Source organism: Diabrotica undecimpunctata, chromosome 4, assembly GCF_040954645.1.
Source record: "Diabrotica undecimpunctata isolate CICGRU chromosome 4, icDiaUnde3, whole genome shotgun sequence".
Classification (NCBI taxonomy): Eukaryota; Metazoa; Arthropoda; class Insecta; order Coleoptera; family Chrysomelidae; genus Diabrotica; species Diabrotica undecimpunctata.
Window position 1 is genome coordinate 161,630 of NC_092806.1, and position 20,879 is coordinate 182,508.

The 20,879-nt window shown below is 31.5% G+C and overlaps 1 protein-coding gene across 1 annotated transcript in view; it reads right to left on the reverse strand.

Annotated features, from left to right (window-relative positions):
• Nucleotides 1–20,879, reverse strand: part of LOC140438043 (uncharacterized) — a 320,775-nt gene that overhangs the window by 117,156 nt on the left and 182,740 nt on the right. The window contains exon 6 of the mRNA XM_072527757.1: nt 17,004–17,050. Within this exon, the coding sequence (XP_072383858.1) occupies nt 17,004–17,050 (47 nt within the window). The remainder of the gene's footprint in view (nt 1–17,003; nt 17,051–20,879) is intronic.

The following is a 20,879-nucleotide window of genomic DNA, read 5'->3' on the forward strand; positions in this document are numbered from 1 at the left end:
TGCACATGAATTACTGGCAAATTCAATAACTCTTGTGAAAACAGTGAAAATAAAAATAAGATATTTGTTTCTCGGGAATTTCTACCAAACAAGAACCGTTTAGAGAAATCTTCAATTTTCGGATTCACTCTGAAAGCATCTCTTGTCTCTTACGTTCCGAAAAAAAAAATAAGTGTCCTAGTCCTGTCTACCATGCATCACAATGCTTACTGTGCAGATAATGTTGACAAAAGACCAGATATGATACTCTATTATAATAGTACAAAATGTGGTGTCGGAACGCTAGACCCAATAGTTCATAAATATATGTGCAAAAGACGAACTAACCGTTGACCTTTTGCATTTTAATGAATATTTTAGACGTGGCTGGGGTAGCCTCATTTATTACTTGGACAAACTTACATCCAAAATGGAACGAAAACAAAAATGAAACGCGAAGATTGTTTCTTACAACAGCAGAACAACTAGTTTTTATACAGCTATACGAGTACAATTTAACCAAAATGGCTTTTTATTTACCATAACTTAAATTGTTACAAATAAAACAGAAAAGAATGGTTTGGACTTTATCAATGTTTTATCGTTACCATTCTTGTATTAAATGTTTTTCAGTAATCGACGAAATCTCATTTAGAAGAAAAGGAAATATACTAAAATTTCCACTTCACATATCAAATATTTGAATACAGCTTTCCAAATGTATTTCCAAGGATTAATTTTCATTTCGCAATTCGAAGCATCAGCAAACGGAAAGCAAAAAGACAACAAAAAAAATCAGATTATGTGGCTTCTACCAGGGCTGCATTAAGGGATTTATTGTAATTTTTGAAGTTATACTTCTATACGCACGGTCGGCGTTGGAAATTTGCATGAGAGTGAATCTGTGAAACCATTACATATGTAAGATAATGAGTAAGAGAGAGACAGAAGATATATTTTCTCTCTCTTCCTCTCTCGAGAATAAAAATGTTCCTTTTGTATTTAATAGTATATATATTATATATATAATATTGTATATAAATATATATAATAATATATATAATATAATATATATTAATAGTATTATTTATGTGATATGTTTTGTATTTCAAAATAATCACTGTTTTACCGAGAACTGTCAATTTTGAAATCCGTTAGTGTCACGTCTAATTGGCAAATCCTTTATGTGTTTGGTTCATACGCTGGTGGTTGTGAGTTCGAATCCCAATTATGAATTTCCTTTTTTATTTTTGAAATATTCAAAAACCTCACGTTAATCTTATTAAATATATGTAATATACGCAAAAAACATAAATTTTAAAACAAAATGAAAATTTACAACATAATCCGAGTTGTTGGTTTTTTATTTTTATCTTCGTAAAGTAAGTTATGTATATTGGCAGTTTTAAATACTTATGAATATTACATTTTAATTTATATTGTATTATTATTTTGAATTATGTTGCATTGTATTTATTGTATTGTAATTTTTATATTATCAGTACCAAAATAAACAATGAATGTTATATGTAAATTTTGTTTTTGCATTCAACTCCTTTTATACATATATAAAAATAAAAATATATATTTTCATTCAAATATTGATACAATCCTTCATTTACTATACTCATATTACAGGTCAAATGTTTATATACAGCAAACGATGCACATTTTTAACGGCGAACGCGTGTATAGAAGTATAACTTCTACCGGCAGTCCCACTGGACTGCCACACCTTTTTTTTATTTTTATTTTTTCTTTTTTACCTATTTTTTCTTGGTTCATGCGATTTTTGTGTCTCTATTGACATCCCTGAGCATAATTTCTTATGATCTTCTCTTTGGTATCTACTGGTATTTTCTAAGTGTATGGATGACGCTTGGGTAGTTTGAAGAATGTATTTACCACACATAAAATCTGTTCTTCGCAGAATTCTACGAAACGATCTCCTCTGTCATTATGTTGTCCAGGTCAGAAATTGCCAACGATGTTTTCTTGTTTACCTTTTCTTACTTTGACATTAAGGTCCCCAATTATTATAATAATGTCTTTATTGTCAGAAATTTTATGATGATTTCCATCTTTATATTGTTACCATAAATAATGACGTGTCATATGACTCAAAACTGTAAACATATTAATTTATTGCTAATATCTTTTCTGTTCTAGTCATTTCGGCGCTCAGTTTCATGACTTGTTTACCCGCCGACAGAAACCTCTAGTCCCTTCGCCGAAAGACCAGTCTATGAGTCACTTTGCCGTCTAAGGGGTGGAAGGGCATCGACTCATCGCCAGATCCTTCTAGATAACGGCATTTAAATATCGCGCCGCGCTTAAAATGTAACGCCCGTATTATAATCAGTTGTATAATTGTTCGTGTAAGATAAATTAGTAATAGACTTTAATAAATTTTGTGAGTGTTATAAATAAAACCTTTAATAGTAAATAAAAAAACAATAAATTAGAATTAATAAAAACATAACAATATCATCATAAAATTTCTCTGTGTCATCTCTACTACTGTTCTCTGTAGGCGCATAAAGTTGGGCCAGATCCACTGGCTTGATTTTATTCTTATTTATTTTCTATTGCCGCTGGATAACGGCCTGGGAAGCCATGTGTTCTTGTCTTTTTCTGCCGTGTTTTGGTATCAGAGGACCATGATCAGTATACATTTTCTTATAGTATGTGAGTGCCATTATGAATGAATTTCCTATCGCAGTACCACAACCATTTTAACTGCTCCAGTCATGGTTGTGGTAGTCCAGTTTCAAGCCGATCCAGGCTCATGTCCTTTGCGCCTTAAGCTGGTACTGATGATCGCTGCTGTCCTTCATCAAGGAGGGATAGGAAAAACGTAACTAGATTTTGGAAGGATAAAGGGATGAGACATGTTTACTCTCAGTGAAGAGTTCTAAGTAAAGCATGACTTGCGTGGGTAGGGTTGCTTCCCTGCTTTAGTGTACTTAAAGATATCTATATAAAAGTTGAAAGTTGCATATTGCTTTAAAATAATTTAAAGTAAGTAAAATACAATGCTATAGTGTTCATTTTTACACAATTTTAGGAGGAGGGTTTATTAGGTATATTTCAGTTATTACTCAAACTTTTAAAGAAGATTTTTATCATAACCATGGTTTCTTAGTTTGATAAAAATTACTAATCAGAAATGAGGCAGTTTTAAGAAAAGCGGGCCTCCAGGATGTGAAACTTTTTGATTATGTAAAAAGTAAGAAAATTGCGTATTTAGGAGACATTAATGTAAGATCCACTTTTTAGTATCTAGTACCAGCAGAAAATATATAGGGTAAGAGACGTCTACTACGTAAAAAAATGTCATGGCTCGGACACAAAAAATTAATGTGCTGACAATAACAGTCTAACATTAAAAATGAATGATTCTATTGTACAGCGAGTAATATCTAGGAATAACGCTAAAGCTAATGAAACAAAAGAGACCATGAAACGGAAAGAATTACTTATTATATATCCAAACTTACTAATTATATAACCAAAGAGAGGAGAAAGATATGCTCTGCTTAAGCTGATTATGCGGGGTAAAATAGAGACAAACAAATCTAGAAGACGAAGAATCTTATGAATAAGAAATTTCCGTAAATAATTTGGTTATATCTTTATTGAGCCGTTCAGGCAGACAGGATCAAAGATAAGAAAACATTAAAAATTTAATAAATAAAAGACATTTTATCTAGAAAGCTTAGAAATAAGCTAAGGTAATTAGCTCATTGACCTCTAAAGCAATATATCTAACCAGATCATAATATACACCTTTGGACATAGAGCTCCTAATATATCCTTCATTGTTATCTGTCCTTGGTTCGTTTACATACTTGGTTAGTATGTTTTGTTTTATCATCTGACCATCTTAAAAAATATCGTCGTCCTCTTTGACTTTTGTAATTGCATGGTCTCAAATTTAAAATTATTTTGCTTGATCGTTTGTCTTTCTTCTCAGATTATGAAGGGTTTAATTATTTGTTATATTTTTGTCCAAGAAGTATCTTCATTTCTTCAATAACTAATTAACATAATTATTTCTATTATGATCCAATATCAAAATAAATTTTCATCGTCGAATACTTTTTAATAAATTTACAGTTGCACATAAATAAATATAATACGGACCTGAGTGAATTATAGAAGAATTGAGTGATTCTGTGGCTTTGTCTCTCGCAACTTCGACATTTCGTGAAGTTTTGAGTTTTTGCAGATCGCATTTCAGCTTTTAACCTTCTGTTCTGTTACCAGTTATAAACGATAAGAATCTGCCAAGCTTTTTATATCAATTAGAGTGGTTTTGGTCTTTTGTTTCGATCGGAATTTTGTCAAAAGATGAAAGATTGTGTCGTTAGGGATGTCGACCGAAAAGAAAAATAGTAACATGTAAGCAATAGGGCAGCAAAATGTCAGCGCGATTTCAATCTTTATACCGGGAGGAGAAACACGAAAATAAAATACTGATTACAGATATTAGAAAGTTATTTCATTTCTTATAACTTCGCTTTTCCTTCTTCTTCATTCCAGGGTTTAAACATTTTGATAAATTTTTTCATGCGACTTTTGCAATTCTTCTTCCTTTCTGCATGTGATTTGGTAAAAACGCATAAAAAAAATGCAATTAAACCGTGTCTTAGAATAAGCCTTCCTTCGGGATTTGATTTTTTAAAACACACTCTTAAGGGAAATAAAATACGTTTAAAACACCTTGAAGTTATTTCAGTTACTTTTATAATATAATGTAGCAACGTTGTTTGTCGTTAAAGTAATAAAATTCATAAACTAGGCAAATAAAAGTAAAACCTTATTTTAGTTCCTGTAGTATAATCCAAGAGAATACATTTGTTTAAATTATTTTTTATATAATAAAATTTAAATCCAACAAAACTATGAAATGTGTGTACAGGAGAACTTATACGAATAAACTAAACAAATTAAATAAGATATAACAGAGTCGACGTCAAGTGCAGGTAATTTCAATTAATAACAACATACTCAAACTGAAAAGGAAAATATTCGAGCAGTAGTCCTTCTAAGAGCAGATATATCTTTCGACATTTTAAATTTGGATCGAAATACAAAGTGGGAAGACAAAGTTGCAGTATTATATTTAAATTTGAGTGACATAATCTTAGTGTACATTATCATAGTAGCAAAATACAGTGCCGTAAAAAAAATCTATTTAAAAATCCGAAATTATCCATCGCCGAACTTAGCCTTTAAGTTTTTTTCACTCCTCTCTATCTTGTGTCCTTTTTATCCAGTTTCCGGCAGTTCTCTTTATGTCGTTGGTCTACATACGGGGTACCTCTACTTCTGTACGCTTTGTGTCTAAAATTCCACTATCTTTTTGCATACCGCTTAACCGCTAATCTACCAGCATGTTCGAACACATTCATTTTAGATGCATAATACCCCCAACAGCGTCTCGCACCTCCGTCTTATTCCTGATCACTGAATTTGGAACTCAGTCCTTTTGAGTTATTTCCCGCATCTTTTTCTGCATTATATGTATTTTTCTATATTCTTTTTTGGCATAGTAATTGTTTCAGCACCATAGGGATAGGATAGGGAGTATACATAATTATCTTGAAAAACTTTTCTTTTTAGACATATAGCCCCTTTAGACGTATCAGATTTCAAATGTAATACTGAAATGCTCTTAAAGTGAGACCTATTCATCTTTGAATATTATGTGTTTAACTGTCTTTTTTAAAGCCTTTCTCATGAACTGTGTTGTTGCTTAAAGAATTGTTTTAATGTTATCAGATGCAAATTTTTGTAGAATCGCTTCCAAAAACTCTTCAACGGCTGGAGAAATTAACTGTTTTCCGATAGTATGCGGTTTTCAGGATTTTGCTAAAGAGACATTGTAAGACGCACGGAAACCATTATCGTTTCTTTGTGACGTCGAAGTGCAAACATTTCGTCTAACGTGGGTCTCTTCTGAAGTTTCCTTTAAGTGTTTAAAAATATTTTAAATCTTTATCTGTTTTATCAAAATCTGCTCCCATGATCTTCCAGCTTAGGTGACTTCATAGAATCATTGCTACAAACTTTGTTGCAGACAGTTCACAAAGCCATTGAGAAAAACATGTTTAATTGGACATGATTTGGATATTAAACTACTAGTAACTCAAGTCTTTTTCATCTCTCCTAAAAACGAGTATAAAACTACGGGTAATGTTTTATAAAAATAATGTAGTACTGACTTTTCTCCGGAACTCTCAAGCAAAATGATATTGATTTACTTTAATTTAACTACCACTTTATGTTAATATAAAATAAGGTTAGTATTATTGCAGGTAAAAAACTTATATACGCTAGTATATCAATTTTACCTTTTTTCTTGTCCTCTTTAAAATTTCTTGTCATTGAACTCCATTTTCATTTCATAGACCCCCAATTTTGTATATGATTTTGTTGATATGATTGACCCCCCCAATATACAAATGATTTTGTATAATTCTAATATTATTTTTCTTATTCCTGGTCGACGCAAATAAAAATAATGTTTGTTGATTTTGTAAAAAGAAAAAAGAACAACTTTAAATTAATTGTTATTGTTTCCTAACTTAACTATAATCTGCATCAGGTTTTTCAACATTTATCCAGAAACAGCGGTTTCTTTCCAAAGTAATTTTTTATAGTGTACCCATTTCAATATTCATTCTTATAAAATATTCATAGAGAAAAAAGCGAAATGGCTGTACCACTTTTCGTCACCCGCGGAGGCTGCAAGGGTCGCAATCCATTAAGGAATTCCGTATGCATGCGTAGTAGCTAATTTGGAAATTACATTAGGACGGAGCCTTTGGTGCTGTTACGTATTTCCAGTACTGCTAATTTGATTAAACGCGACGGAATTCCGGTCAGGACACAAGAGGATCGACTTGAATGCACATCACCTCTTTATTTGCTAATTGATGAACTGCTTAATTGCTGCGAAATAAAACATTAAGTTTTATCATCAGGAACCAACGTTTTCCTTAAATTATCTGTAACATATTATATTTATAAATATGCTAAAACAATTGTAAGAAATTTGCTGTTAATAGTCGTTATATACGAAGAAAATATATATAGTAAGGAAAAAGTCTACTTCTTTCAATTTATAGGAATGGGCAATTTTTGAACTGTGCCAATTCATTTAATCTTTTTGTAGATTAACAAAAAACTACCTAAATATCTACCAGCTTATCACACGTTATAAGAAGATTAAAGTGATAATGACAACTTATATAATAAATAAATGACAAGACATGGCAATCAGTGTACGGAAGTGCTCAAAATAGATAATAATTATTAATTGTAGTGAAACTAGAAAGTTCTGTTACAAAGAGAATAAAACATTTCAATTAAAAATAGTCATTTCAATTAAAAATAAGTCAATAGAAAACAACAAAGTGTTTACAAAAGCAGACAAAAGTAACACTACTATTACTATAAATAAAATAATATATAATAACAAAACAATAGAATTTTTTAAATAATCAAAACATTGAAACAATAAACAAAGATCCGAGGGAACAGTACCAAAAACAAATTAAACTAGTGTTAGAAAATCAATATTAAATTTATTAGAACAGAAATACCTTAACATTATGAATCTACAGCCTCCTAAATTATACTCTTTCATTAAATTACATAAACCTGATCACCCAATAAGACCTGTAGTTTCTTTTTATACAGTTCTGTCATATAAACTATCAAAAAAAAGGTTAGAGATTATTTTAGAACACACTAAATTTTCACCTCAATTAAGCGTAAAAAATACAATAGAACTAGTTAATAAAATAAAACATTTTCAATTACCCAACAACTCAAAATTAATTTCATTTGACGTTAAAAACCGTTTTCCTAGTTTTCCTCCTACAGAAACTTTTGTTCTAGTTCTAGATATTACAAATCCAACCATTATTTAATCCAAGCATTAATCAACAAATTAAAAAATACAGATATAAATCTGAAAGACCAACTTGAGTAAAACAGTTCTCCCTCCTCAATTTGTTCAGTTAAATACTATAAAGTGTAAACACATACCAAAAATAGAAAATTTGAGAAAGGCACTCTGGCCGAAACAGCTGTAGTGAAAACAATTTAAAATACATTTTGTGATAGTACTGAAAACAAAAGTTTTCAGTGTTTTATTGTACGATAAGAATTACTGATTTACAATCTCAAAGTACCTTATAAGAAAAGTATCAATACTAAATTTTCTAAAACTGGAATAGTTTTTTTATTAAATAAAAGCATGGATTTCTTTAGAACAATGTAGTTAAGTACTCAATTTATTAAACTCTATAAATTGAAAATGGAGCATTGTATTAGTAGTTCTTTCTGTTTTCCACTTTGTTTGAATAATTAACGATGCTTTGTTTGAAGAAACGAAATAGCCCAGACTATCGCGTTTATACACCATAAGCAGAATAAATATCAAGATAATCCCACGACTCTTTTCCGGCTGTCTGTTTCATTATATTCTCTATTAAAATGTCGGTTGCTGTAACCGGGTTAGCGTCTAAACAAGGAAGAAGGCTTAACTTAATCACTGAATTATTTGTTAGTCGTTTAATTGGTATAAAACATACGGCACAAATTATACGTTATTCGAAACTATCAAAGTTTGAAATGAATCATGAGACCAACAAAATCCTGATAAAATATTAACACGCCTAATGTTTTCTCATATTTGTGAATTTTGCTATTAACATTGTTCTACTATGAAAAGCGACTGGAAAATCTACGTAACAACTAAGAAAAAATTATTTGTAGAAGATTATTGCAACTCATAGAAAATTTGGACGAATGGTGGCCCAAGATTGAAAAGTTTAAAAAAATATTAACAATTAATAAATCATTGAAAAAACGTTTTTCTCCTATAATGGCTTCTGTAATATGTTTTTAATTTATTGTGAATAATTTTGAAATCTGTTTTGTAAATTTCATTCAGTGGTACCTGTATAGTTTTCGCAATTGTTTGTTGCCAAGTTTGTTAACACATTGCTGTTCGTTATTAATTCTTAAGTGCGTGGTATCATTACATGATCTTGCCTGTTGATTCCAGTCTGATTTACAGTATTTGCGATGTTGACTGCCAGTTATCTCTCCATATTTCTCTCCAAGTTTCTCTCTTTCCATTCCCTTAATGCGTTGGTTCTATTCTCCTCTTCTATGGCGTTCCCATCTGACAATATCATGCACATGTCTCTGATCTGTCTATTGGGGATTCTGTCTCTTAAAGTTTTACCTGCTATCGTCCTCAGCTTTTTCATCTCTGTTGTTCTTAAGATTTTATTTGTAAATGTTGTTTATGCTCTTGTTTCTATAGCATAGCTTAATATCGGTCGTACACAAGTCTTAAATATGCATGTTTTTTCTTATATCTTCATGTATTTATTTCTCCATATTACGTCTCGTAGGCATCCTGAGACGTACGCTACTTTATTATCTTATTTGTGGGTTGCTTCGTAGATGTTTGCAAAATACTTTATTTGGAAACAAACTATCAAACAAACATATTATCAAGTTAAGCAATAACGTGCTCAAGATATCACCCTGTCTTATAGCTGATGGAATATTGACTTCCTTCGTTAATGCGGTTCAAATTTTAATTTTTATTTAGTTATCAGAGTTAATGTCCTTTATTATCTGTAATATAGTGGCTGTTATAGTATCTCTTGTAACAGTTCAATCACATCTTATATTTGTTTTATTATGAATATGGCAATAACAGTTGATCAGTTAAACCAAAATCCTTGTCGCTCTTCGCATATTAGATACTTTTCAATTATTTTCTCAGCAAGTATCTTACTCAATAATTTCAAACTTGTGTCAAGCAACGTAATAATTCGATAGCTAGATGGGTCATTTTTGTCCCTTTTTTGTATATAGGGACCGTTTTACTTAATTTTCGTTCCTTTGGCATGCATGGATATTTTGGAATAGTTTCTTAATATTTTCTGTTACTGTTCTTCCTCCATATTCTAGTAGTTTATTCGTAACCGTACCCGGACCTGGGCTTTTTGGCTTTTTAATTTTCTTATATTCTTTATCATCTCTTCTTCCATTATTGTAACCATCTTGTCTTCTGCCTCTCCATCTTCTTCATTGATCTTTCTATCTAAGTCCTTGTAAAGCTGTTCTATGTATATACTTTTTCCATCGTTCTCTTTGTAAACTGTTTATGTTGTTATACTCGTTAATATACTTTTACTTCCCTTCATTATCTTCCACACTTTCCATGTAGAATTAGACCAGTATGCACTCTCTAGAATTCTTATTTTCGAGTTGATATTATTCCGTGTGGTTACATAGTGCTAGTAATTTGTGGGTCTCTTACCTATCATACTTTAATAATGGATATACGCTTTTTGTTTTCCGTAGTTACGGTACACAGGAGTTCGATTTATTTACATTAAATATATTTATATAAACAAAAATCTTTTAAATAATTTAATACACGTTCGGTGTTTACCGTTAAGGTGATTTTGATGTCATCTGAGATTCCATATTTTCTTGTTTTTTCTTCGTAGTACTGGTCATCAATCAGAATATGCTTCACCGTCAATGGGAGAGAAAAGTTTCTGCAGGTTGGCGATGATTCTTTTTTGATTAAAAATTTATGGGTTGGTAGAATGTTATTTTATCACACACTGGCTAGATGTGAGAACATGGAGAAAATCGGCACGAGACCGGCAAAGTTGGAGGCATAGTTTGGAGGAGACCAAGGATCGATTTGGGCTGTAGGGCTTTTTGTCTTTCGTAGGCTAAAGGTTTTATTTCGTTAGTGAACCATGATGTGATCTTCCTTTCACCATTTACATTAATTTTCCGTGTTCCCATGCGTTCTTTAGCAGTGGTTATTATGTTCTTTTTTTTATTGTTTCCCATCTTTAATCTACTCTATTTTCTTCTAATATGCCATTTTCTTCAAATTTTTCGTTTTATCTTTTTTGATATAGTCATCCAGTTGTTTTGTCTTCTAAGGTCTCCATATTTATTTTTTTCCGTACATTTTGAGGGTAATGTACGTGATGTTAATGTTTTGCTATCGAATACCTGTTTAGGGTGTATTTGCTTGCTCGTTATTATATAATCTACAATTGATCCATGTCCTTGGGTGTTTGTGAACATCACAAATAATCACAAAGGTGTTGTGAATTATGTGGAAAGAATGTGCCATTTATACTCAAGATGTTCTTGTCGCAGAAACTAATTAGTGTTTCTCCATTTCGATTTATTTTCTCTTCGTTTTATTCCTTCTGAATCTTCGTTCCCTATTCTTACGTTTAAGTAACCTAATATTATAATTGTTTCATGTATATTAATTATATTCAGCTGATCTTGTAATGTATTGTAGAAGACTTCAGTTTTTTTTCGTTCTTACTTACATTTGGAGCATATACTGATATTAAATGTATTTTACTTATCATTAATTGGAAAACAACAAAAAAGGTACGGACATGATAATGCAATATGTTATTGATTGAAAAATAACAAAGATGGTACCAATATAATGTTGGAATACGTCATCGTCAAAGAAATGTTCGAGGTTTTATCCTTTATAATTTTAACGCTATATAGACCTTCTTTGGCCTTCAACGTCACCAGACCTTACCTCCCTGAATTTATTTTTATATAGCGACACTTAAACAAAAGTTTACGTTAACTTCGAAATGTTGACAATATTGAAATAGAAATAAAAGACGAAGACTAGATGAAGTTATTTCACCAATGAAATTAAAAATATCATTAATGGATTTATTGGAAGAACAATCACCTATTTAGAAAGGAATGATGGATACATTGAAGTTAAAGTTGGGTAGTAAATTTTAATAGTTACGAAGGTAATATAAATATCATTGCTGCTACATTGATAAAAAGGTTACTAGTATCAAGTTATTGTTTAATTAAAAAGGCTGACGTATGTATTAAAATATATGATAATATTCCTCTAGAGACTACAGAAATTTGAATGTTCATTGTAACAAGTATATGAAAATATATTTTATTTTTTGATACAAATCATTATTTTGATGGTTCCTATATTTTGGATTATGCTTTAAGACTATAAAAAGAAGTCATATTATATTGTAAAAACCGCTTGTAAAATTTTTATCAAAGCACTTGCTCCACTCTTTTCTCCTTGTTTTTTTAATAGCTCGTTTATAATCAGCTACTTACTTCATCATGTGAACACTAAAAAAAATGTTGTGATTTTCTCGATCGAATATTAATAAACGATTTCGTTTAATTGGAATCAATGTAGGTAGTTATTTCTGTAGCTAACGAAGATAAATATCAGTAGTTCGTTTAGATATGTGGATAAATAAAATGTTTCTTACGTTATTATCAGCGACAGAAGACCATGAATCACTCCGTACTTTGAGCATTGACTGCAGTTGATTACCTACACTTGTACAAAGATTCAATGATGAAAGACTGTGATATATCGCGTACGCCTTCAGCAACTCAGAAAACGATTAATACTACACACTTTCTGTGTTCTTACTTTAGTTTATTCTTAACATCTCGAGGATTAGAGGAACCTGTAAAATTACTTGTCGATAGTAGTGCCGATAAATCCATTTCGTCCTACGCGTGGATAAAGCTACTTCAGCTTGCTGTTAATCTCTAAAGGTATCAACTGCTTGAAAGATTGCTTTTCCCTTTTTTTAATGTTTTAATAATCTTTACACACCGTTTAAAATTTTTTAAAATTACTACTCCAGCGTCGAGTTTGTATAAAACAAGGCAACCAGCAAAATATTAGCGTATTAACAATATATCTATATTATCTATAATAGTAATAAAACTAATGAATTTATTTTTAAAAACGCGTAGAGATAAAGTAAACACTAAAAGTAAAATTAGAATTGAATACTGAATATATTTAATTTGTCCTCAAGTGGTGTAGATTTCCTGATTAGTAGATGATATTACTTTCACATTAAAATTATAGTCTGCTGTATTATCCTTTCGAAACCAACGCTGCCTTCAGACTTTGCTGCGTTTCAAATCCTTAACGATCCTTAAAAAGATACGCTCAAAGCCTAAATGTACTTAAATCAAGTCAACAGATCATGCATCAGATAAAGAGTGATACCTAGTCCAAATAAAACACAACTAATGCTCTTTACACACCCAAAACTTAGCGGCTACCTTACAACAACCGGGAAAATGAATGAATCTTAGACTACGGGAAGCTGGCTTCATTTCAGCGATTCGATTAGGTACCTCGAATACTATTAAGGACCTAAGTTGAAAACAACCTTGGGCATAATACTTTATCGAGTTACTAGACATCAGACACTCCAAAATCAACCTAACTTGCCTTCCTAAGAACTTTAAGCAACAAACTCAGCGACAAATACACTGAAAACCTGGAGTAATTCCACTTGTCGATTTGTGCATACGGACATGGACACATCAGTTTTCTGTTGTTTCTCGATCCTGTTGTACAACTATGCCTGTCCATAGAGAGGTAATGGCTATTGATGTCCTCAACTACATAGTTCCTCAAAAAGAATATGATAACGAATCAACAACAAAATATAAAAACTAATTTACAAAAGTAGCAAAGAAGTCGCAGCATTCTTTCGAAGACATTGGCTATTATAAGAGTTAATGAATATTTAATTGCTTCTTTGGAACACTTAAATTGTCCGATTTATTTTCTGGTCAATTAATAAAAATAATATTTAAATACTAATCATAAAGTTTGGACGACAACGTTGGTGTAAATGAAAATGAACTCTTTATAGTTTATGTCCGTAATAATTCCGATTTTCGCGACACACAACAAAAAATATTTTAAAATTTTCAACAGAGTAGTGATAAAAATTCCCGGTTATACTGAATATAGTGAGTGATAAATCCATAATTGTAAACTGTGAAAAATCAGGTAAATATAGCTCTCAGCGATAAAAGTATTTGGTAAGCTGATAACGGTGATTGAAGCAGGCGGAGTACGCCAAAATTATTTACGACGTTGCCGGTTTTCAAATAAAATATATTTATTTCGGAAATTAAAGTAAAAAGAAAGTATTAATTGTAGCGCTGATAGCGAATAGAGATCCGACAGAAAGATTAGTTTTTTGGCGCTTTCGCGGGGCTGCAGAAACTACAGGAACTAGAACGCGCTGAAACTAACAATGGGTAGTGACGATAACAAATATGATATGGATAATAGCCAAAAAAACGGTGAAGTGGTAAAAGTGGAAAAAATCTGAGGGAAAATAAAATGGATCTACCACTAAAAATGTTAGAAAAACTTATCGAGAATGTAAAAAAACTAACTAAAGATGCCCAAGAAATAAAAGATGAACAGAGGCTGTCTACACTGCCTAAAGAGCTTAAAGAATTAAGAAAAATATAACGAAGATATAAAAAAGAAAAATAAGGAACTAAAATACAAAATGGAAGAAATAGGGAAGAAGATGGATAAAAAAGAGGGAAAATATAAACTTAAGAAACAGAGTAGCGCAACTAGAGAACGAAAGAAATAAGAAGAATTTGGTAAAAACTGGCTTTGATCTATATTCGGAAGATAAAACGATATTAATAGATGGGCAGACCAAATTCTTTCAACATAAACTAAAAGTGGAAGCCAAAATTCTAAAAATAAGGAAAATATGACCACAAAAGGGCATTATACAGATGAAAAACTTTGAAGAAAAATTAAAAATCCTCAAAAACAAATATGGGTTGAAAGAAATTAAAGATCAGCAGATATATATATATATATATATATATATATATATATATATATATATATATATATATATATATATATATATATATATACATATATATATATATATATATATATATATATATATATATATATATATATATATATATATATATATATATCGACACTGACGGTGAATATAAGAGTGATACGGAAATCCAAATAAAAATTTGACAAGAAGCAAAAATTATTAGATGCGCAGATAAACGAGTAAAGACAGCATACAGGAAACACTAGAGGAGACAGTATAAAAGTGTAGTAAGAAAGATCATACATTTGTAAATAAAATAGCGATGAACATGAATCTAAAAAACTAGCAATAAACAAATAGAATATAAAACAAATAGAAAAAAATGTTACTCCCTCACGCAAACTTAAAAGACGGGAAAAAGGACATGCCCCAGTAACACTAAGTAACCTTGAAAAATCAGCATTAAAGAAGTGCTTGTCAATGACCAGGAAAAACCTACGCTTGACAGTTAATTTCTTAACTGATCATTGTCAACTAAGCAAACAGCTTGATCCACTGGGGCTAGTAGACACACCTCTATGCAGGAGATGTGAACGAGAAGACGAAACTATAGAGCATGTTCTATGAGAATGCCCGGAGTTATCATTAATACGAGAGTACGGATTCGGCGAGCCCTGATCCACACCTGCCACATAAGGGACATAGGAAGTCCTCTAGAGGCTTGTTCACCTTCCTAGAAATGGAAGGATAGACAATGAACTAAGCACTTCAGCTCCCTGGGTGGATGCATAATGGGGTCAATTGTGGCCTAAGTGCTGTTTGACTCGTCCTCCCCACTCTACAGATACAGATACTAAAAAAATAGCAACATAAAATATTAAGAACTTAACTGGACTGTAAAGATGGAGCAAGAGAGTAAAAAAATACATGATAGACATCGCTGATACAAGAAATAAGATGGGAAAATATAGTTATAGTTATAGTTATATATATATATATATATATATATATATATTATATATATATATATATATATATATATATATATATATGTCTTCACTTACAATGGTTAGGACACATATACAGAGACGCCACACTTTATATCACTATGGCCCAGGTGTAGAAGAAGATGGCTAGACGATTTAGAAGATGATAATAAGAATAATGAATTTAAAAGACTGGAAGGTGCAGTGCAAAGAATGAATGAATCACAAAGATAGAATAATTCGAATACCGAATCTGTGAAAGAAATCAACAATTTAATATCACCCACGAGATGAGAAAACATTAAAAGTATATTTGCTACAAAAAAAAAGTGTAAAAAGTTACCAAATACACTACACACATCAATAGCTGGTTATAAATAATTAATGAAAGGGTGGGGGGATTTCATAACATGTATTGAAAAGAAAATAGTACAAGAAAAATAAAATAAGATGGGGATTAAGAAAACAGAAGCATCAAGCGAAAATAATATTAACAGAAATATCTTATGTTTTGCCCCCTCCGATGAAATGACCTATAAAATAAAGCAGAAACTACTAAAAGTAATGCAAGCTCCAAATTAGTAAACATGACAAATAATAATCAGAAATGACCATTAATTACGAACTGAATATCGTACAGTAACGACCCATTGTCATGCAGAAGCACAACCTACGCTCGCATTAAAAAGAAAAACATACAATATGCGCGCTATTTGTGTATGTTGAGTGTAAATATGTCCATTATTATTATTTATACAAGTACTAACCGTCACGAAACTTGAAGTGATTCACATTTAATCACATACAGAACGGCACCTAAGCATTAGAGCATCCAACGAACGTATGTGTCATTTTAATTAGCGGTCTACTGCATTTTCCTCCTCTGGAGATGTCAGAGAGATTATTTATGACAATTTTGGCTGTTTTTTGAAATATAATAATATCACTATAAATTCTAAGTGTGATATTTTTTATATAACTACAGTTTTAGGTTGTATATTAAAATATGGTTCATGATGATCTTTCAAAGTATATTTTATTATATTATATGCGCCGGACATTAATTTTAAAAATGTCGGCGTTTAAAACTAACCAACTTCATATATTGGCAAATTTGGAACTTCTTTGGGAAGACAAGCCTACTATAGCTATAATATTTCTTTCTGTATAAATGCCAAACAATGTACGAAAATTCACATATTTGTAATTTTATATTTAAACCTTTGAGTAACGTTTAACAAAATACATAAAAATACCTAACTAACCTATTTAGTCAACTAATGAAAATACTTACCATTTGGAGGGAATTCGTAAAAATACGCAGATCTTGGACTGAGACACCTAAAACAAAAATAACTCATTTTATCCTTCCGATTATAAAACCTAACTTTGTATTAACAAAATAAAAAGTTACATATAAATATTAAGTCTTCATGACCTAGTCTTTAACGTAAAGTATATTCAATGTAACTATATTTCATCAAAACAGTTCTTGGGGCTACGCCTATAAGCGGCAAAAATCGGCGTGTGGTACACCCTCAACTTGGTTTAAGATTGCAACTCTTAATTCCGGATCCAGAGAATCCAACTGAAAAAAAATTTAAAAATGAAGCTACCTCCAGTTGCCTTCTATAAGAATCAAACTTAGATGACACATTATTTCTACCGACTCAACTATCTCTAATCTACCTTCAATTTCTTAAGCTCCAGTGCCGATAATTATGAATATCGTTATCGCTTCGATGGTCGCAGTTTAAACGATGTCATTAAACATGATATGTACCCATGAATATCGATCGAATCTTTTTTTCTTACTTGGTGTAAAATTAAATTTATATCAATTGACCTCAAAAAAACTTTCTGGCAAATCATTTTAGAAAAATCGTCGCGTAAAAAAACTGCTTTGGCTGTAAAAGGCCGAGGATTATTTTATTTACATTATGCCTTTTAGTACTTAGCACAAACGCTACAATGTCTAGTCGACACAATCTTTGGACCTGATTTGAGCTATTAATTTTTTTTGTCTTGACGAAATCATTGTTTGTGCCTCAAACTTTGAAGAACACATTTTCCTTCTAAAGTTAAAGATATAAACTTTTATACTAAAGTAGGCCAATGTGAATTTTTAAAATCCTCACTCAAATTTCTCGGTTTGATCGCTGGTAACAATTCTCTACGATCAAAATTTTTCAAGAATTAGTTTTATTAATTGTACCAATTGATTTGGTACTTCTAGCCGTTTCATTGCTCTGAACATCTCTCTTTTATTTTCAGAGCCGTAGGCTCTAAATTCGTAATAATAGCTGATCACTATTCTCTTTTCTGGCTGACTACCCTTAAAAATCCCTCTCGTCGTCTGTGCTGTTGGGCTATTAAATCAACATAATTTTACTCTCATTTACCTAAAAGGATCCTTTCAGATCCTTTTCCAAAATATCAGATGTCTCCAATTCCTCTACTCGAACACTCAGTAAGTCCTAAAATAGCCTCTCCTGCTGTTAACTACATAGAATCGAATTTTAATACGATAACTTATATTCCAAAATTTTAGCTAATGCCGATAACTTCCCTTAATAGAAAGTAGAAAAAAAAATATGTTTACAAATATGTATCTTCCTAATAACCTTTTAAATCTAAAGAAATGAAATTTAAAATATTAGTACCTTCTCCACAAAAATAGGACATTCCAAAATATTGTCATGACCTCCCTACCTGTGGTCATCTAGCTATTTAAGAACTTTATCTAGGCTCAAATAAAAATTTTACTGGCCAAAAATGACAAAAGGTGTCCTTAAATACGTCCGTTCTTGATAAGTCTCAGATATCTCTAAACGTTTCTCAAATTTGTTTGGTAGGAAATCGGATGAAAGCAGAGTTTTTGTGGCAAATTATTGCAATTGACGTCATTGGTCCCCTAACCTGCAGTAAAAAAAAGTTTTTCCTACCTACTTGACGTAACAGACTGGTTATTAAATATACTTTAATTCACCCTCTTCTTAGAGACAAATAATTTTTAAGGAAACATTTTAATTTAAGTTCTAGCAACTATACTGAGAAATATTTTGAATCATAAAAAATGGTAAAAATCGCTAAGCGTTTATTTATTTCACACCTTTATAGAAACTTACTTCATTTGAGGCAATATGGAAAAAATTGTATAAGAAAGCTGCACTTTTCGCCTTTAAAACACATTTTGATTTTTGTCAATAGCTCTATCAAAAGATATCGAATTTTCATCGTCGAATTGATACAAATTTTATTTTGAATTGATTTCGCGCGCATACCTGACATCCCGGTCGCTTCAAGCTTTGTTTCTGAGACAACAATTCATTCTACACAAAAAGTGCTAGTAAACAATCATTTTTGTTCAAAATCATCTCAGCTATTATTATAAAATATTATTAAAAATATTATTTTTTATTTGAAACAATTTTTTCAACGGCGTACAAATTTTTGCTAAATCCATTTTTTCCTGTGAGGAGCTTTCCAAGGCTTTGGGGAAAGCCTTGGGGTAAAAGTGGTAAACTTTTTTGCATCTTTTTGGGGTCTTAAAATTGAGTCAGCATAATATGTAATGTCTCGAAAGTAATAAATAAGTAATAGTAACGCGCAAAATGTAACAAAACAAAAAGTCATAGAAACTTAGATCCATAAAAGCAGTTTCTTTAAATTAAAATCATCACATGCTCTTTCGTCTGTTATCTAGGATTAAAACTATATATAGAAAACCAAAGTTAAAGTTTAGTTTGTTTTGTACTATTCTCTAGCGCCGAGTGTATAGGGGTGTTCGCCGAAGATGAAATAAAAACTTTTCGATACCTCCAGCAGCGGGCTCTTCGTGTCGAGTGTTTCGGTATGTGCCACAACGGCATTATTTCACTTCACGTCCCTTATCGATCCTCTGTACAGAACTCATAGCGTTTCTAAACGAGATTATCTCTTAAAACTTCAGAAATTCAATTTCGAATTAGAAAACTTTCCAAACAGATATTTTCTTGCATTTTATAAATTCGATTGGTGATTCGTTTCGTTGTTAAAAATCCGTCAGCAGTTCTCGCTCACAAAATGTGAGATTTATTTGCAAACGTAAGTCTAGAAAAACTCAATATTGACAATGGTTAAACATTTTTTTTATAAGTAGTAGAATAGTCCAGAATTATTTATCTGTTTCCACAACTTTGTCCAAACTTCTACTTTAAACTACAAGGGAAGAAAAGTAAATTGAGAAATAAGCATAATTTCTCCTGCTTTGTTCAAGGTATAGACAAATGACCAGACAATAACAAAGCAAGACGCTATCCATATGCTGATGATCTGACTATAGCAGTACAAAGGACTTCCATAATATAGCAGAAAAAGCCAAAGATTTCTTAGAGCATATGTTTAAATACTATAAAGAAAACCACGCTAATCCCAAATACTTCTTTAACATAGAAGCACCACAAGACCAAAAGTCACCACTAGAAATACTTTCAGCGTAGTCATCAAATGGCGTTAAAGCCTTTCGTGAGCCTTAGCCTATCTCAAAACATCCTTCCCTGTCGATTACCTGTCTTCTCCTTCCCCACACTAAAATCTTTTTCAAATCTTCTTCATCTAGGCCTAGGTCTTCTTTTTTCGATTGGCTTGTTTAGCATAGTTATTTTAACAGGATCATGTCCATCCACTCGCACCACGTGATCCACTAATCTCATACGGGTTTTTTCAATTAGTTTCAATAATATCTTCATCATCAAAAAATCTATAGAGTGCAAAATTATATCCCTTCCCCCATAGTGCCGTGTTAGTTGTGCCAACGTCCTCAGTACTTTTCTCTCGAACATTGGCAACAACCTCTGCACTAGCGTCGTCATTACCCGTGTCTGCGATCTGTGAGCAATAGGCATAATGTCATTTTATAAAGTTTACATTTGGTTGCGCTTAACATATTTTTTGCTTGGGCCTATGCCAAAGTAGTTATTTTATAGTCCACTTATGACCCCAAGTAACAGAATTCTTTTACTGATTCTGTTTCATGTTCCATCCCTAAGTTGTTTTGTCGAATTATTGACAATGCAGGTATTTATTTAGTTCTCTATATACTAACCATAAGTCCGCTCTTTCTGTTGTATTTTTGATTTGCGTGAAAGCCATTATTTGTAGAATTATTTACGTTCTTCTTAGGTTGCCT